This window comes from Thrips palmi, unplaced genomic scaffold (assembly GCF_012932325.1).
Source record: "Thrips palmi isolate BJ-2018 unplaced genomic scaffold, TpBJ-2018v1 HiC_scaffold_16, whole genome shotgun sequence".
In the NCBI taxonomy this organism is placed as follows: domain Eukaryota; kingdom Metazoa; phylum Arthropoda; class Insecta; order Thysanoptera; family Thripidae; genus Thrips; species Thrips palmi.
In genome coordinates this window covers 9,081,822-9,094,352 of record NW_023144625.1, presented here as the reverse complement: position 1 = coordinate 9,094,352, position 12,531 = coordinate 9,081,822, and the positions used below count along the sequence as shown (strand labels likewise).

General features: G+C 53.7%; 1 protein-coding gene across 1 annotated transcript; it reads left to right on the top strand.

Moving 5' to 3' along the window:
* Window positions 1-1,352: 1,352 nt before the first annotated feature.
* LOC117642971 (protein wingless-like) lies at window positions 1,353-9,087 on the top strand. Its single transcript, XM_034381608.1, has 2 exons — window positions 1,353-1,601; window positions 6,533-9,087. Exons 1-2 carry the CDS (start codon window positions 1,353-1,355, stop codon window positions 7,172-7,174), a joined length of 891 nt encoding a protein of 296 aa, XP_034237499.1. The 3' UTR covers window positions 7,175-9,087.
* The last annotated feature ends 3,444 nt before the right edge of the window (window positions 9,088-12,531 follow it).

Below are 12,531 nucleotides of genomic sequence, written 5' to 3'. Positions count from 1 at the left end.
GGTGAAAGGCTATGCACCAACATATTATGGTTGGTGGGGATTTTCTCCATAATACCGACAAAATTCGTCAAAATATCTGTAAGGTACAGTGAATTCTCGATTCTCATATGTTACGAGGTCTGCTGCACCACCATAATATGGAACATTTTCGCCGGAGAATCTTCACTGTAGAACATTTAGAGTGCGCACGTTGTAGTTGCTTGACGTTTATACAGTTGGTAGACGTTACAGTTGCTCGACGTTATGGTTGCTGCTCTTCGTCTTGCGCCACTGTACAAATTGTTTCGTGGTTTATGGATGTCTGCGCCCCGTCGCCGCGTCGTATGAGCTCGCGTGGCCGCCAGGCCGCACAGCTCGCACGCGATTTCGTGCCCAGCGCCGCGACGAACCCCAATCTGAATCTGCCGTTGCCTCATGTGTCCCCGTACGTCAGCGTCATGAGGCGACTGACCCCAATCCGAATGAGTCTCTATAGCCTCTTTGGAATATCTTCATCAGCACCTAGCCATGGCGTACACTTTTTAATCCGAATAAGCCTTTGCCAGCGTTCACTGAGATTTGAAAGGCTATGAATATAGCACGTGTGGTGCAATGCCTTGAGATATCGCACCATACGTGCCATGCGATAGCCATATTGCACCTTAGGTGCAATGCGTGCCGAAAATGCCCTATGCTAATGCATGGGAATGGGAAGACATTGCACCGATTACGCTACTCAGCGTTTGGATTCTCAGTGTTGTTGTTGAGGTGGTGGTGGTGGTGATGATGATGTTGTTTTGTAACTTCTATATTTCGTTCTCGCCCACGAATCCCAATATGAATGAACCCATGTTGCTAGCGCCTATACGAACCCAATCTGAATATGTCGCCCAGGGCGCGGATTGCCTTGAGACGGCCAGTATCGGCGCCAGGACCAACCCCAATCTGAATGTGGCCCCTCAGGTGTCCTCAGGTCGCAAGACGGCCTCCATCCGCGCCTCGACGAACCCCAATCTGAGTATATCTCGTTATGTGTCATCAGGTCGCAAGACGGCCTCCATCTGCGCCTCGACGAACCCCAATCTGAACGTGTCCCCTCTAGTGTCCGCAGGTTGCCAGACGGTCTTCATCTACGCCTCGACGAACCCCAATCTGAACGTGTCCCCTCTTGTGTCCGCAGGTTGCCAGACGGTCTTCATTCTACGCCCCCCTGAAAGGGTAGGTCCGCAGGTTGGGCGGCCCCTACGCCTGGCGCGGGCGTGTCCGAGGGGGCCGCAGACGGTTTATCACGTGCGACGGCAGGGCCACCAGGCGGCCGCGGGGTGCCGGGGAGCACCTGGGCAACGCCAAGGCCCGCCTGCGCCAAACGGGCCATGGGCAGCCCCATGGGCATGGGCGTGGGCGTGGGCGGCGCGGGCCTGCACATGCACTCGCTGGTGTCCAACTCGGCGGTGGGCCCGCCCGGCGTGCCCGGCCGCGGCGTGCGCGACTGGGAGTGGGGCGGCTGCTCCGACAACATCGGCTACGGCTTCCGCTTCTCCAGGGAGTTCGTGGACACGGGCGAGCGCGGCCGGTCGCTGCGAGAGAAGATGAACCTGCACAACAACGAGGCGGGCAGAGCGGTGAGTCTCAGAGCAATACATACGTTGAAAAAAAAATACTCGGCAAAAGAAACGCCTGGCATTCCCTGCACCCCAAAAAAAAGACATCTTGGATCAAGAAAAAATTAACTTTTCTTGGTTTTTTGCAAGAAAATTTTTTTTGGTCCAATTTTTGTTTCTTGAAACAAGAAAAGTTTTCTTGTGTCAAGATTATTTTTCTGACAAAAATCAAGAAATCATTTTTCTGGGTGTGGCGCACTGCAATATACTCTGAGGAATCCTTAGGAACTATTTTAGGCCATACAAAGGAAAGCAGCTTGTTACAACAAAGTATTTTGAGCATGCATAAGCTTACAAAGAACTTCGCAATTTAAGAACTATTTCTTCGCATGACAAAATAAATGAGTTTGTGCAATGTATGCTCAAAATAAGTTACTTCGTAAGGTTTTAAGTGTGTAGATCCCTTTACCCAGGTGGGCGTGGGAATCTAAGGCACTTACTTTCACCGTGCACAATCTATAAGTCTTGCAAAAAAAATTCTCTACATTCATGGGGAAAATGGCCGTAGTTTTTGTTCTTTTCCCACCTGTAGTTTCCTGTCTAGTTCGGGGGCGGTGTGGCGTGTGTGGCGGTTCGGTCGGGGGAATTCGGTTTGCCAAGGTCGTGCTTTCGTAGGGGGAGGGGGGGGGGGGATCTTTGATCATGCCCTACCTCAAGTTGGAATGGAAGCCACAAACAAATTCGTAGTCAGCCGTGGGCGTGGACGTCGTATGTTGCTAATTCGAATCATAGACTCGAGCCATGACGTATCGTGATTTCGATTTGGTTAGGTAAAGATACAGCTGCGTGACTTTTCCCCACATCTAACTATATTCCCAGTCCCTTTGGCACCTCGAGTGTGTGGAAACTGCGGAGGGCATGCCCTGCAGTGTAGCGGGCAGCCTAGGCCAGCCTAGACGGGGTCATGATCAGGCCGCCGGGCCGAGGCGCCGAGGCCGGTCTATTGCGGGAAGCGTGTGGCAAAACGCGCACCAACAACACACATCTCCTCTCCGCGCCTGCTGCTACTGCTTTCTCTCATAATCCATGAATTATAGGTTTGCCAGAACAAATAAATACAGGCGCGCCGTGTATTTCGGAATGTTTTCCCTCTCACCTCCTCACTGCCCACTGCGCCCCCCACCCCCCTCTCCCCTCTCGCCTGCTCCGCGTGTGCCCCCTCGGAGGTTTCCCTCATCTTTGCTCTGCGTCGCGAGGGACGACACTTGACGTGCGTACCCGGAAGACGAACAGCTGTAGTCAAAACGATGTCAAACGTCAAGCGTTGTCATTTTATTTTCAAAATGAACCAAATTTTGCGAAAAAATTGTTCATTATCACTCTATTATGACATCATTGGGTATTCTTCTCCCTGGATAGGTCACCGGGGAACGCCAGCTCAAGCATCATTGTCACGCTGCCAATCCGCGTTGGACACGTGGTTGTTGCCGTCCAGTAGTTCACTCGACGGCTACGGATAAGACATGTTCGTGACGTGTCTTTGACGTATCTGTGACGATCGTTTTGAAGTGTCCGTGACCATCTTTGACTTGTGACGATCTTAGACGTGTCTGTGACGATCTTGGACGTGTCTGTGACGATCTTTGGCGTGTCTGTGACGATCTTTGACGTGTCTGTGACGGTCTTTGACGTGTCTGTGACGGTCTTTGACGTGTCTGTGACGGTCTTTGACGTGTCTGCTACCATCTGTGACGTGTCTGTGACCATCTGTGACGTGTCTGTGACCATCTGTGACGTGTCTGTTACCATCTTTGACGTGTCTGTTACGTGTCTTTGACGTGACGGACGCGCGCCAGTGACACAGTGACACCGGATTTATGTCGCGCCTCCTCGTCCGAGTCTGAATGGGGCCAGCGGGTGATCTATTTCCTGGATATTCATGGGACGCGAGGAGTGGAAACGCGCCTCTCTGTCACGGGCAGAATGCCACGACGCTCTGTCTCTCTCGCACCCTGAGGGGACGCGCCTCGAGTGCGAGGAGGATGGAGCCAGCAGTGCGAGGGAGAGCAATGCGTGGCATCGGCCTGCCGGCGAATCTTATCGCGTTCTGGACGCGTTGTGTCGTTGTCGACGACGTTTGGCAAACTGTTTGGCTGATTCCTCTTGCGCCTTTACTTAACGCGTTCCATGAGTGCAAGAGAGAGAGAGAGAGAGAGAGAGAGAGAGAGAGAGAGAGAGAGAGAGAGAGAGAGAGAGAGAGCAGAGAGAGAGACAGGATTTTCGTACGATCACTCAGCGCTGAGCGCGGATGTCGGTCGGATTATTCGTGGCAGTGCCGTCTCTATGACGTGACCTATTTACGCAACCCCCCCCCCCCCCCCTACATTCACACACACACCACGGAGGTCACACAAAAAGCAAGACTCGCGTGGCGCGTCCGACTGGGCGTCGTCGCGCGCCCCGCCCGAGGCGTGGCGTGTGGCTCGCAAACGATTTTCGCGGAAATCTCTACCCCCCCTCCCCCTTCTGCTACATCAGTCCGCACATCCTCATCCTCCTCGGCAGAGTGATTCCGAACGGCGCTCACTCGTCGCTCTGTCTCTCTCGCACCGCGACCGGCCCGTCCCGTGAGTGCGAGGGAGACAGAGCGACCGCTCCGCGCGTTTGGTTCGGACGGGTGAAGTTGCCGTTGGTTTGCCGGCTGCGCGTCGGGCCGTGAAACGCGGCCGAGACACAGTGGGCCAGAACACCGGTGGAGGCGGCGAAAACTCTAGACGTGTTTTGAGCGCCCGAGTCGCGAAACAGGACTCGAACCGAACGTGTGACCCCACCAATGGATTCCTCATTCGGAGAGCAATCCATTGGTGGGGTCAAACGTACGGTTCGAGCCCCATTTAGTGACCTCGGAGCTAAAAAGCTTTAGACTTTTGCCGCTCCCACCGGTCTACTGGCCCACTGTGCGCGGCAGCGAGTCGCCCACGACTAATCGAACAAAGCGCGCAAGACCGGAGCAGGTCCACCGCACTGTGAATCGCGAATCCGGGAAACGTTGCACGGATCTGGTTCGGATGACGTGGGCTAACTGGCAAAAAAACGCTACAAAAGTCTGAATTTTGGGTGTCGTTTAAACGACGTGAAAGTACTTCCATTGTCGAAATTTGAATTTCCGTTAAGTTGGCACTCGCCGGGTCGAGAGGAACTTCGCTTGGGAAGAGGAAGAAGGGGTGGGTGAAAAGGGGGGGGGGGGGAGGAGGATGGAAGCAGCGAGAAGCAGGAAGGGCAGCAGACTGACGCCGAGAGTCGTCTCCTTCGCTCTGTCTCTGTCGCACCCGCACGGGACGCGCCGTGGGTGCGAGCGAGACAGAGCGACGCGAGCGCGTGACTCTCGGCGGAGCCAGTCCGCCGGGGCTGTACAGGCAGAGCGGCGTGTGTTCGTGTCTATCTATGACTGTATATATGTTTGGACGGGCCGGCCGCCGCCCCCCGCAGCGGAGCGGGGCAGTGCCGCGCCGTGCCACGCCACGCCACACGGCCCCACAGTGGGCCAGAAGACCGGCGGAGGCGGCCAAAACTGCAGACGCGTTTTGAGCTCTAGAGTCGCTAAGCAGGACTCGAACCGAACGTGTGACCCCACCAATGGATTCCTCGTTCGGAGAGCAATCCATTGGTGGGGTCACACGTTCGGTCCGAGTCCAATTTAGCGACTCTGGAGCTCAAAACGCGTTCGGGATTTGGGCCGCCTCCACCGGTCTTCTGGCCCACTGCGCGGAGGGGCCCAGCGGCCCGGCGGAGCCAGGCATGTCCGATATGTCCGGCCGGCACGCCGACAGCACGCCGCCCCGGCGGCCAATCGATGCCTTAATACCCCCTTTTAGGTGCGCCGGCTGCAATTTGGCGCCTCTGCGGTAGGTGGCGCTGTGTCTCTCTCGCTCTCGCGCGCGGCGTGCCGTGGGCGCGCGACAGAGACAGCCAGGTGTCGGGGCTGGCGGCGCCCGTTTCGGGGCCCTTCTAGGGTCTTACGTCGGCCGGCCGCACGTGTGTCCGAACGCCGAGCCAGTGGTGGAGCCAGAGCGGTGGTGGATCCAGCTACGGCCTGAGGGGGGTGAAAGTAGCAGTTTTGCCTACTTACAGGGATAAAGTGTTACTTTTTGCCTACCTTTCAGGCCGCTATCTAGGGGTCAAGGTAGGGGCAATTGTCCTTCCCCCCCCTCTCTGGATCCAGGGGGGCGGGGACGTTTTTTTCGGCCTCCAGGAAGACAAGAATGGCTTCTGGTCTAACTTTCAGGTGTCAGATGACTTTCTTAGTGCCATGGGGATACAAACTCCTAACCTTCCCTCCCGCATCCAGGTCACTGTGCTAATGGAATGTCAAACCGCATGGGTCGGTCTTCTATACTGAATTGAGGTAGAAGAGGTATCACTTGTGACATTCACTGTGACAATTTTCGCCTCTCATTCCGCTACTACCCATTTCTGTAACTTACCGCCACTGTACATTTAAGGAACGGGTAAAAGAAAGAAAGAAAGAAAGAAAGAAAGAAAGAAAGAAAGAAAGAAAGAAAGAAAGAAAGAAAGAAAGAAAGAAAGAAAGAAAGAAAGAAAGAAAGAAAGAAAGAAAGGCAACAAGCCGCTTCCTGCAACAGTGTTGCTTCCGGCGGCTAATGAGCTTCGCGGTTTACGAGTTGATGGCTTCATTAAGGCCGGGCTCCTTATCGGTGGGCTCGTCCGGGATAACCGATACCTCAGAAAAAAATTAATTCCCCCAACGGGACTCGAACCCGGGCCCACCGATGCGTCAAAAAATCCCCCGTCCCTGACGAGGATTTAAAACCACGCCAACCGAAACGTTAAAAAAAATTCACACCCCGACCGAGACTCGAACCCACACATGCTGCTCCGCAGCCGCCGCCCTAACCGACTACGCTAACTTGATGCTTTCCTCTCTGTTGCAGCACGTGGTGTCCGAGATGCGGCAGGAGTGCAAGTGCCACGGCATGTCCGGGTCGTGCACGGTGCGGACGTGCTGGATGCGGCTGCCCAGCCTGCGCGTCGTCAGCGACAACCTCAAGGACCGCTTCGACGGCGCGTCGCGGGTGCTGGTCAGCAACTCGGGCTCCACCAACGCGGGGGTGAGCAACCGGGTGAGCAAGGCGCACCTCAGCAACGTGGCCAGCCGGCCGGTGAGCCGCGAGGACCGGGGCGCCAACGCGCGGCCCAACATGCCGCCCATCGCGCCCCACCGCGGCCAGGGCCACCAGGGCGGCGGCAACGGCGCGCGCCGGAACCGGTACAGCTTCAAGCTCAAGCCGTACAACCCGGAGCACAAGCCGCCCGGCCCCAAGGACCTCGTGTACCTGGAGCAGTCGCCCGACTTCTGCGACCGGCACCCGCGGCTCGGCATCCAGGGCACGCACGGCCGCCAGTGCAACGACACGTCCATCGGCGTGGACGGCTGCGACCTCATGTGCTGCGGCCGCGGCTACCGCACCGAGGAGCTGCACGTCGTGGAGCGCTGCGCCTGCACCTTCCACTGGTGCTGCGAGGTCAAGTGCAAGCTGTGCAAGGTCAAGAAGATCGTGCACACGTGCCTGTAGGGCGTCCCCTTGGACGCGATAGGACCGCGATACTGACCCGGAGGCTTTGAAGGATGTGACGTCGTATTGGTTAGAATGTTGATCCACGTTCAAACGAATGTGATATCGTATTCTAACCAGGGGCCGACATGTCGTATCGTCACATATCGAGAAATATCGAGGGTGTCGAGAGCGACAGTTATCGCGACATGGATGCACATCGATCGCGACATTTCCACATATTCTTTCGATATCGGGGTGATATCGAATCGAGCTCGATACATCGAGATATCGCACAGCCCTACCCGCGGACCGAGCTGGAGGCAGCGGGACACCCCAGCGACCGCGCCACGACCCACCCACGCCCTGTACAGAGGGGTCCTGTAAATATTGCGTATTTTCGTGGGAAGACTTAGGGATTTTTTAAATTTTTTTTTTTTACAATGGCGTTTTGCTGGTGCTCGGGGCCCGGTCGCTGAAGTGGAACGCTGTGAGTGCTGGGTGTCTCTGTCGAACGCGCGGACTGGATCCGTTGGCTGGACTTTCGAACGGCGGCTCAGCCTGGAAAGCATGCAGGCTAAAGAGAGACGCCTGGCTACGCAACCAAAGCCAGTGTATAGATATTAGGTTGTTTTGAGGCCTGCCCAGACAAGGGCTTTTGTAATTAATTGTCCTGATCTTTCTAATTTAAACGAAAAATGATGTTCCTAAATCAAGGCTACAGTCTAAGGTTTAAGCATGTGTTAATAGGGTGATATGTGATTCTGTAAGTAGTGATCCGTGCTCCTAAGAGCAGCAAGAGGTACGATCGCCGTACTCAAATGAACTGATATTTATTTCGCTCCAATGTGCTAATTTTAACGGCAGCGCCGTAGTTACCACACGAATGCTTCGATTCAATTGAAAGCTCCGTCTATCAATTCACGTTTGACGTTGTGTTTATAACTAGTCTGAATAATCGAAACCGGCCCATCAACCTGACCGAGAAAGTCGACGTTCCGTGCAGCTAAATTTCTTAACTCGGTGAACAGAAATTCGTTCCTGTAACGACCCTTCGTATTTTTTTAAATGAACTGAGCAGTATTATTATGAAGTTTATCTTTGGCCAAGATTATTTCTTGTTCATTTTTGTTTTACGCTGCTGTATTATAGTCTGATTAAATTTTTAAATAGTGTAATTATGTATTTAAGATTATAATTTATATAATTTATGACACGTTTAACCAGAAAGTGTGCAAAAATCCTAATTTTTTAGTGGATTCTTCACAAACAATGCGTTCTGCTTCGCGCTAGTCAAAAGAGCAACAACTTTTAATGTGTATATCATCCCTACTTAAATGTTGTACACTTCCTGGCTGCCATTGTACATACCGTTTTTTTTGTTATTGTTTGCCAAGGTTTTCCTTTGCGATATGATATTAATTTCATTATGTCCTTGCCATATTCTGAGTGATTTAGAGAATGCACAAGAGCATGTAAAATGTATTTGTTGCTTAGGTATTTTAAGTAAATGAAATAATGTAAGTATGAAGTACTGATTCCAATTTATTATTAAATTATTGAGAATGTAGAATGTGTGTGGTGGATATCATTGTGATTTTAGTAACAATCTCTTGAATGAATGCTTAATTGTTTGCTTGTTTGTTAAAAAACATTGCTCTCCCAGTGACTTATTTCAAATTCACGCCTGGCTATCAAAAGAGTCAATTAGTGCAATTAATTAAAGGAAAACAAAATGATGCTTTCAACTCAGTTTCTTTTAGCATGACCGAATATTTTATGTGCCATGAACATTAGGTCGGTTCCTCCCCACCCTAGTACAAAATAGAACTATTGCTTTTGTGTTTAAGGTCACTGTCTTCCATTAGATTTTATGAATGTACTTATTGCTACGTTGTTCCTAGTGTCCAGTAGATTCTGTCATGGTAAATCAATTGTCACGTTTATTAAAACAAATCTGTTTTTATAAATCAAAACTGCGTTTTCTTCCTCCTCCTCGTCCCTCCCCACATTTCGCGCCTACACGCACGGCTACCGCTGGGGTCAAGAACACGGCTGGAGACGGGCGAGCTCACAACACTGTAAGTCACTCGGAAAGCTCGCGGAAGATACACTGTTGAGAGCGGCGAGAGGGAAAGAGAAAGGGAAAGACGTCCGGTAATTAATTTTCCCACGGTGGCCGGGGCGCTGCTGCAGACTGACTCCGAGAGCCGTCTCCGTCTCTCTCGCACTCATGCGGCGTGCCGTATAGGTGCGAGAGAGGCGGAGCGACGAAAACGACTCCCGGAGTCAGACTGCTGGCGCTGCAGCTCCGCCCCCTGAGGCTGGGAGCGGCCGTGTCACTGCGGTGTAGTGACACCGGCCGCCACATCACCGTACCTCACACGGGTTCCCGCGTCACTTACCGGCCTAGGCGTCACAGATTCCGAGGGTCGTTTTCGTCGCTCTGTCTCTCTCGCACTCGCGGGGCGTCGCCGCTTATAGGTGCGAGAGAGACAGAGCGACGAAGACGACTCTCGGAATCAGTCTGCTGGTGCCCAGCGGAGGCAGGGTCACACCACTTCCAGCGATTTACACGACGAGCCCAGTGATTGCGAGGAGACTTGAACGCCGGGCCCGGCCGGAGCACTCTCCGGAATGACAACACGGCAGAATCTTTCCTGGGAGAAATCACGTCTGCGAAAACAAGGTAAGGTAATGACCGTCATCGGGGGTCCTCGAGAACGCGCTCTGTTTTGACAGCACACTGATTCCGAGAGTCGTTTTCGTCGCTCTGTCTCCCGCGCACCCATACGGCACGCTCGATGCGTGCGAGAGAGACAGAGCGACGAAAACGACCATCAGTCTGCAGAGTGAGCGACATCACGGCGCAGGTAGACGAGGAGGAAAGTAAACATAGAGGGCAGTTTTGAGACGTGCGTTTTAGGCGCCATGCGGACGCGGCACGGAAGGTGTCACTCTGACATGACGATGCGTTCGAGACATTCTTTCCGCTGCGTTTTCAGGGGGAAGGGCGATGCAGTCTGCATGATTCAGTGCGAGCCAGAAGACCGGTGGAGGCGGCCGGAATTCTAGACGCGTTTTGAGCTCCAGAGTCGCCGAATGAGACTCGAACCCAACGTGTCACCTCACCAATGGATTGCTCTCTGAACGAGGAATCCATTGGTCGAGTCACACGGGGCTCGGAGTCAAGCTGCTATGGGGCCGGGTGAGCCCTGCCACCGCAGAGAGAGAGAGAGAGAGAGAGAGAGAGAGAGAATGAGAGAGAGACTTCTTTAGTGGCCGTGGCGTACGCCAATACTGGCCAGGAGTATCCAGCATCCACACAACAGAGGTGTTTGTGGAGGGCCAGCTGAGGGGACACACGGGAGGAGGGACACGGTGAACTCGGAGGCGGGCTGGAGGCAGGCTGGAGGGGCTCGTCCGCCGAGTACACTGCAGTAGACCGACTCCGAAAGTAGTTTTCATCTCTCTGTCTCTCTCGCACATATGGGGTGCCCATGAGGGTAAGAGAGAAAGCGAGGGGCGAAAACGACTCTCGGAATCAGTCTGCAGCTGCCAGGGTTGGCGAAGCATTCGCGAAACGCGTCCGAGTGCGAAACGATAATCACCCCGAGCGCACCATTCACAGCGGACTGATTCCGAGAGTCGGTTTCGTCGCTCTGTCTCTCTCCCACCCATAGGGAACGCCCCATGAGTGCGAGAGAGACAGAGCGACGAAAACGACTCTCGGAATCAGTGTGCAGTGCCGAACACGGCCGGTCACACGCCGAGCCGGTACTAGCCGTGACACGTCTTTTCGACGCAACGCGCCGTCGCGAAAAATTTCAAGATCAAGTCCGCTGTGGCAAAAAGCTACGGAAAATTATGTCCGTAGCCCCCTTGTCAATATTCTCCGTAGGATCTTACAGTATTTTCCGTAGGACCACACAGTATTCTCCGTAGGACCTTACAGTGATCTCCGTAGGACTATACGTACAGTCTTCCAGGTCCCACGGAGAACTGTACGGCCGTACGGAGAATACTGTGAGAGCCTACGGAGAATATTAATAAGAGGGCTACGGAGAAACCTGGCAAAAAAAAATGACACAATTTTTCGTACCTTTTTGCCACAGTGTCAGGGTTTCCAACTGGCAGCCCAGAGGTGGCTTCACATCCGTAACTTGGATGCGTTGGTAATCCACATGGTGGCCCTGATCTACAGAGAACCCTGAAAACGTTGCAAAAGATATTTTAGACCTTTCAAAGGAAATAGGCTCGTCACGCCTGCGAAGTACTTTGAGCAGACAGAAGGTGACATGAACTTTTTTTCACATACACCCGGAAAAAAAAAGTTTCTTGATTGTTTTTCTTTTTCTGGTCCTGCTCCAAGATAAATTTGTTGATTCAATTTTTCTCATAAAATAAAAATATTTGGAGGAAAAACATAGTTTTTGAAAGAAAACATGTTTCTTTTTTTCTTGTTATCCAATATGTTATTTATTTTTAGGTGTAGTGAAGTCAATAGTTATGTCTTAGCGTTGCGGAGGCCGTTCCCGCCGCCACCGGGATTCGAACCCGGGCCACGCACGTCCACCGGCCTCGTGACACCTCGGCACGGGAGCAGGAGCTCGTGAAGGCATCGTCGCGGGAGGGGGGGGGGGGGGGTTATGGAGGGAAGGGGTAAAAGGGGGGGGGGGGCTGGGACGACGTGGGGGTGAGATATCGCATCCAAAACGGCAACACGACGACGAAACAGCGTAAGCGTCGCAAGCGGCAGCGCGGGACCGATTCCGAGAGTCGTTTCCCGTCGCTCTGTCTCTCTCGCACCCGTACGGGACGCCCCGCGAGTGCGAGAGAGACGGGCTCGGGACGAGTCTGCAGGCAGCGTGCGGTCCGGGACGGGCCCGGCTTTTTGGATTGTGTGTGCACTGTACAGGACGAGCGACCGAGTGTGAGAACGAAGGGAGCACGAGGGAAGGCGGTAGATTTAGGGCGGCGCGTCCGCGCCAGATAACACCGCTGGACCCGACGTGCTCGATGGCCCACAGATAGCGGCCGAACGGGCTGCCGTCGCGGCGCGATGTCTCGCTCGCACACGTGGCGGGAGAACGCATCCAAACGGCACCGAGAGAACAGTAGCGTCGCAGGGCAGCGCGACCGATTCCGAGAGTCGCTTTCGTCGCTCTGTCTCTCTCGCACCATACGGATGCCTGTGAGTGCAGGAATTCTGGCTCGGGACGATCTGCAGAGCGTGCGTCACGGGCCGGCTTTTTGGATTTTTGACTTCAGGACGAATGGTGTGAGAACAGGGCACAGAGCTGAGATTTAGGGCTCGCGCCAATAAACGCTTGCCCATTGCTGTGGCCCAAGAATACTCGAACGGCTTTGGCCATGTT

What these genes read in the sequence shown, in the direction of transcription:
- LOC117642971 (XM_034381608.1), top strand. Translation starts at nt 1,353, where the DNA reads ATGGGCAGCCCCATGGGCATGGGCGTGGGCGTGGGCGGCGCGGGCCTG. An exon ending in ACAACGAGGCGGGCAGAGCG is followed by an intron (nt 1,602 to 6,532) that starts GTGAGTCTCAGA and finishes TCTCTGTTGCAG; the next exon opens with CACGTGGTGTCCGAGATGCG.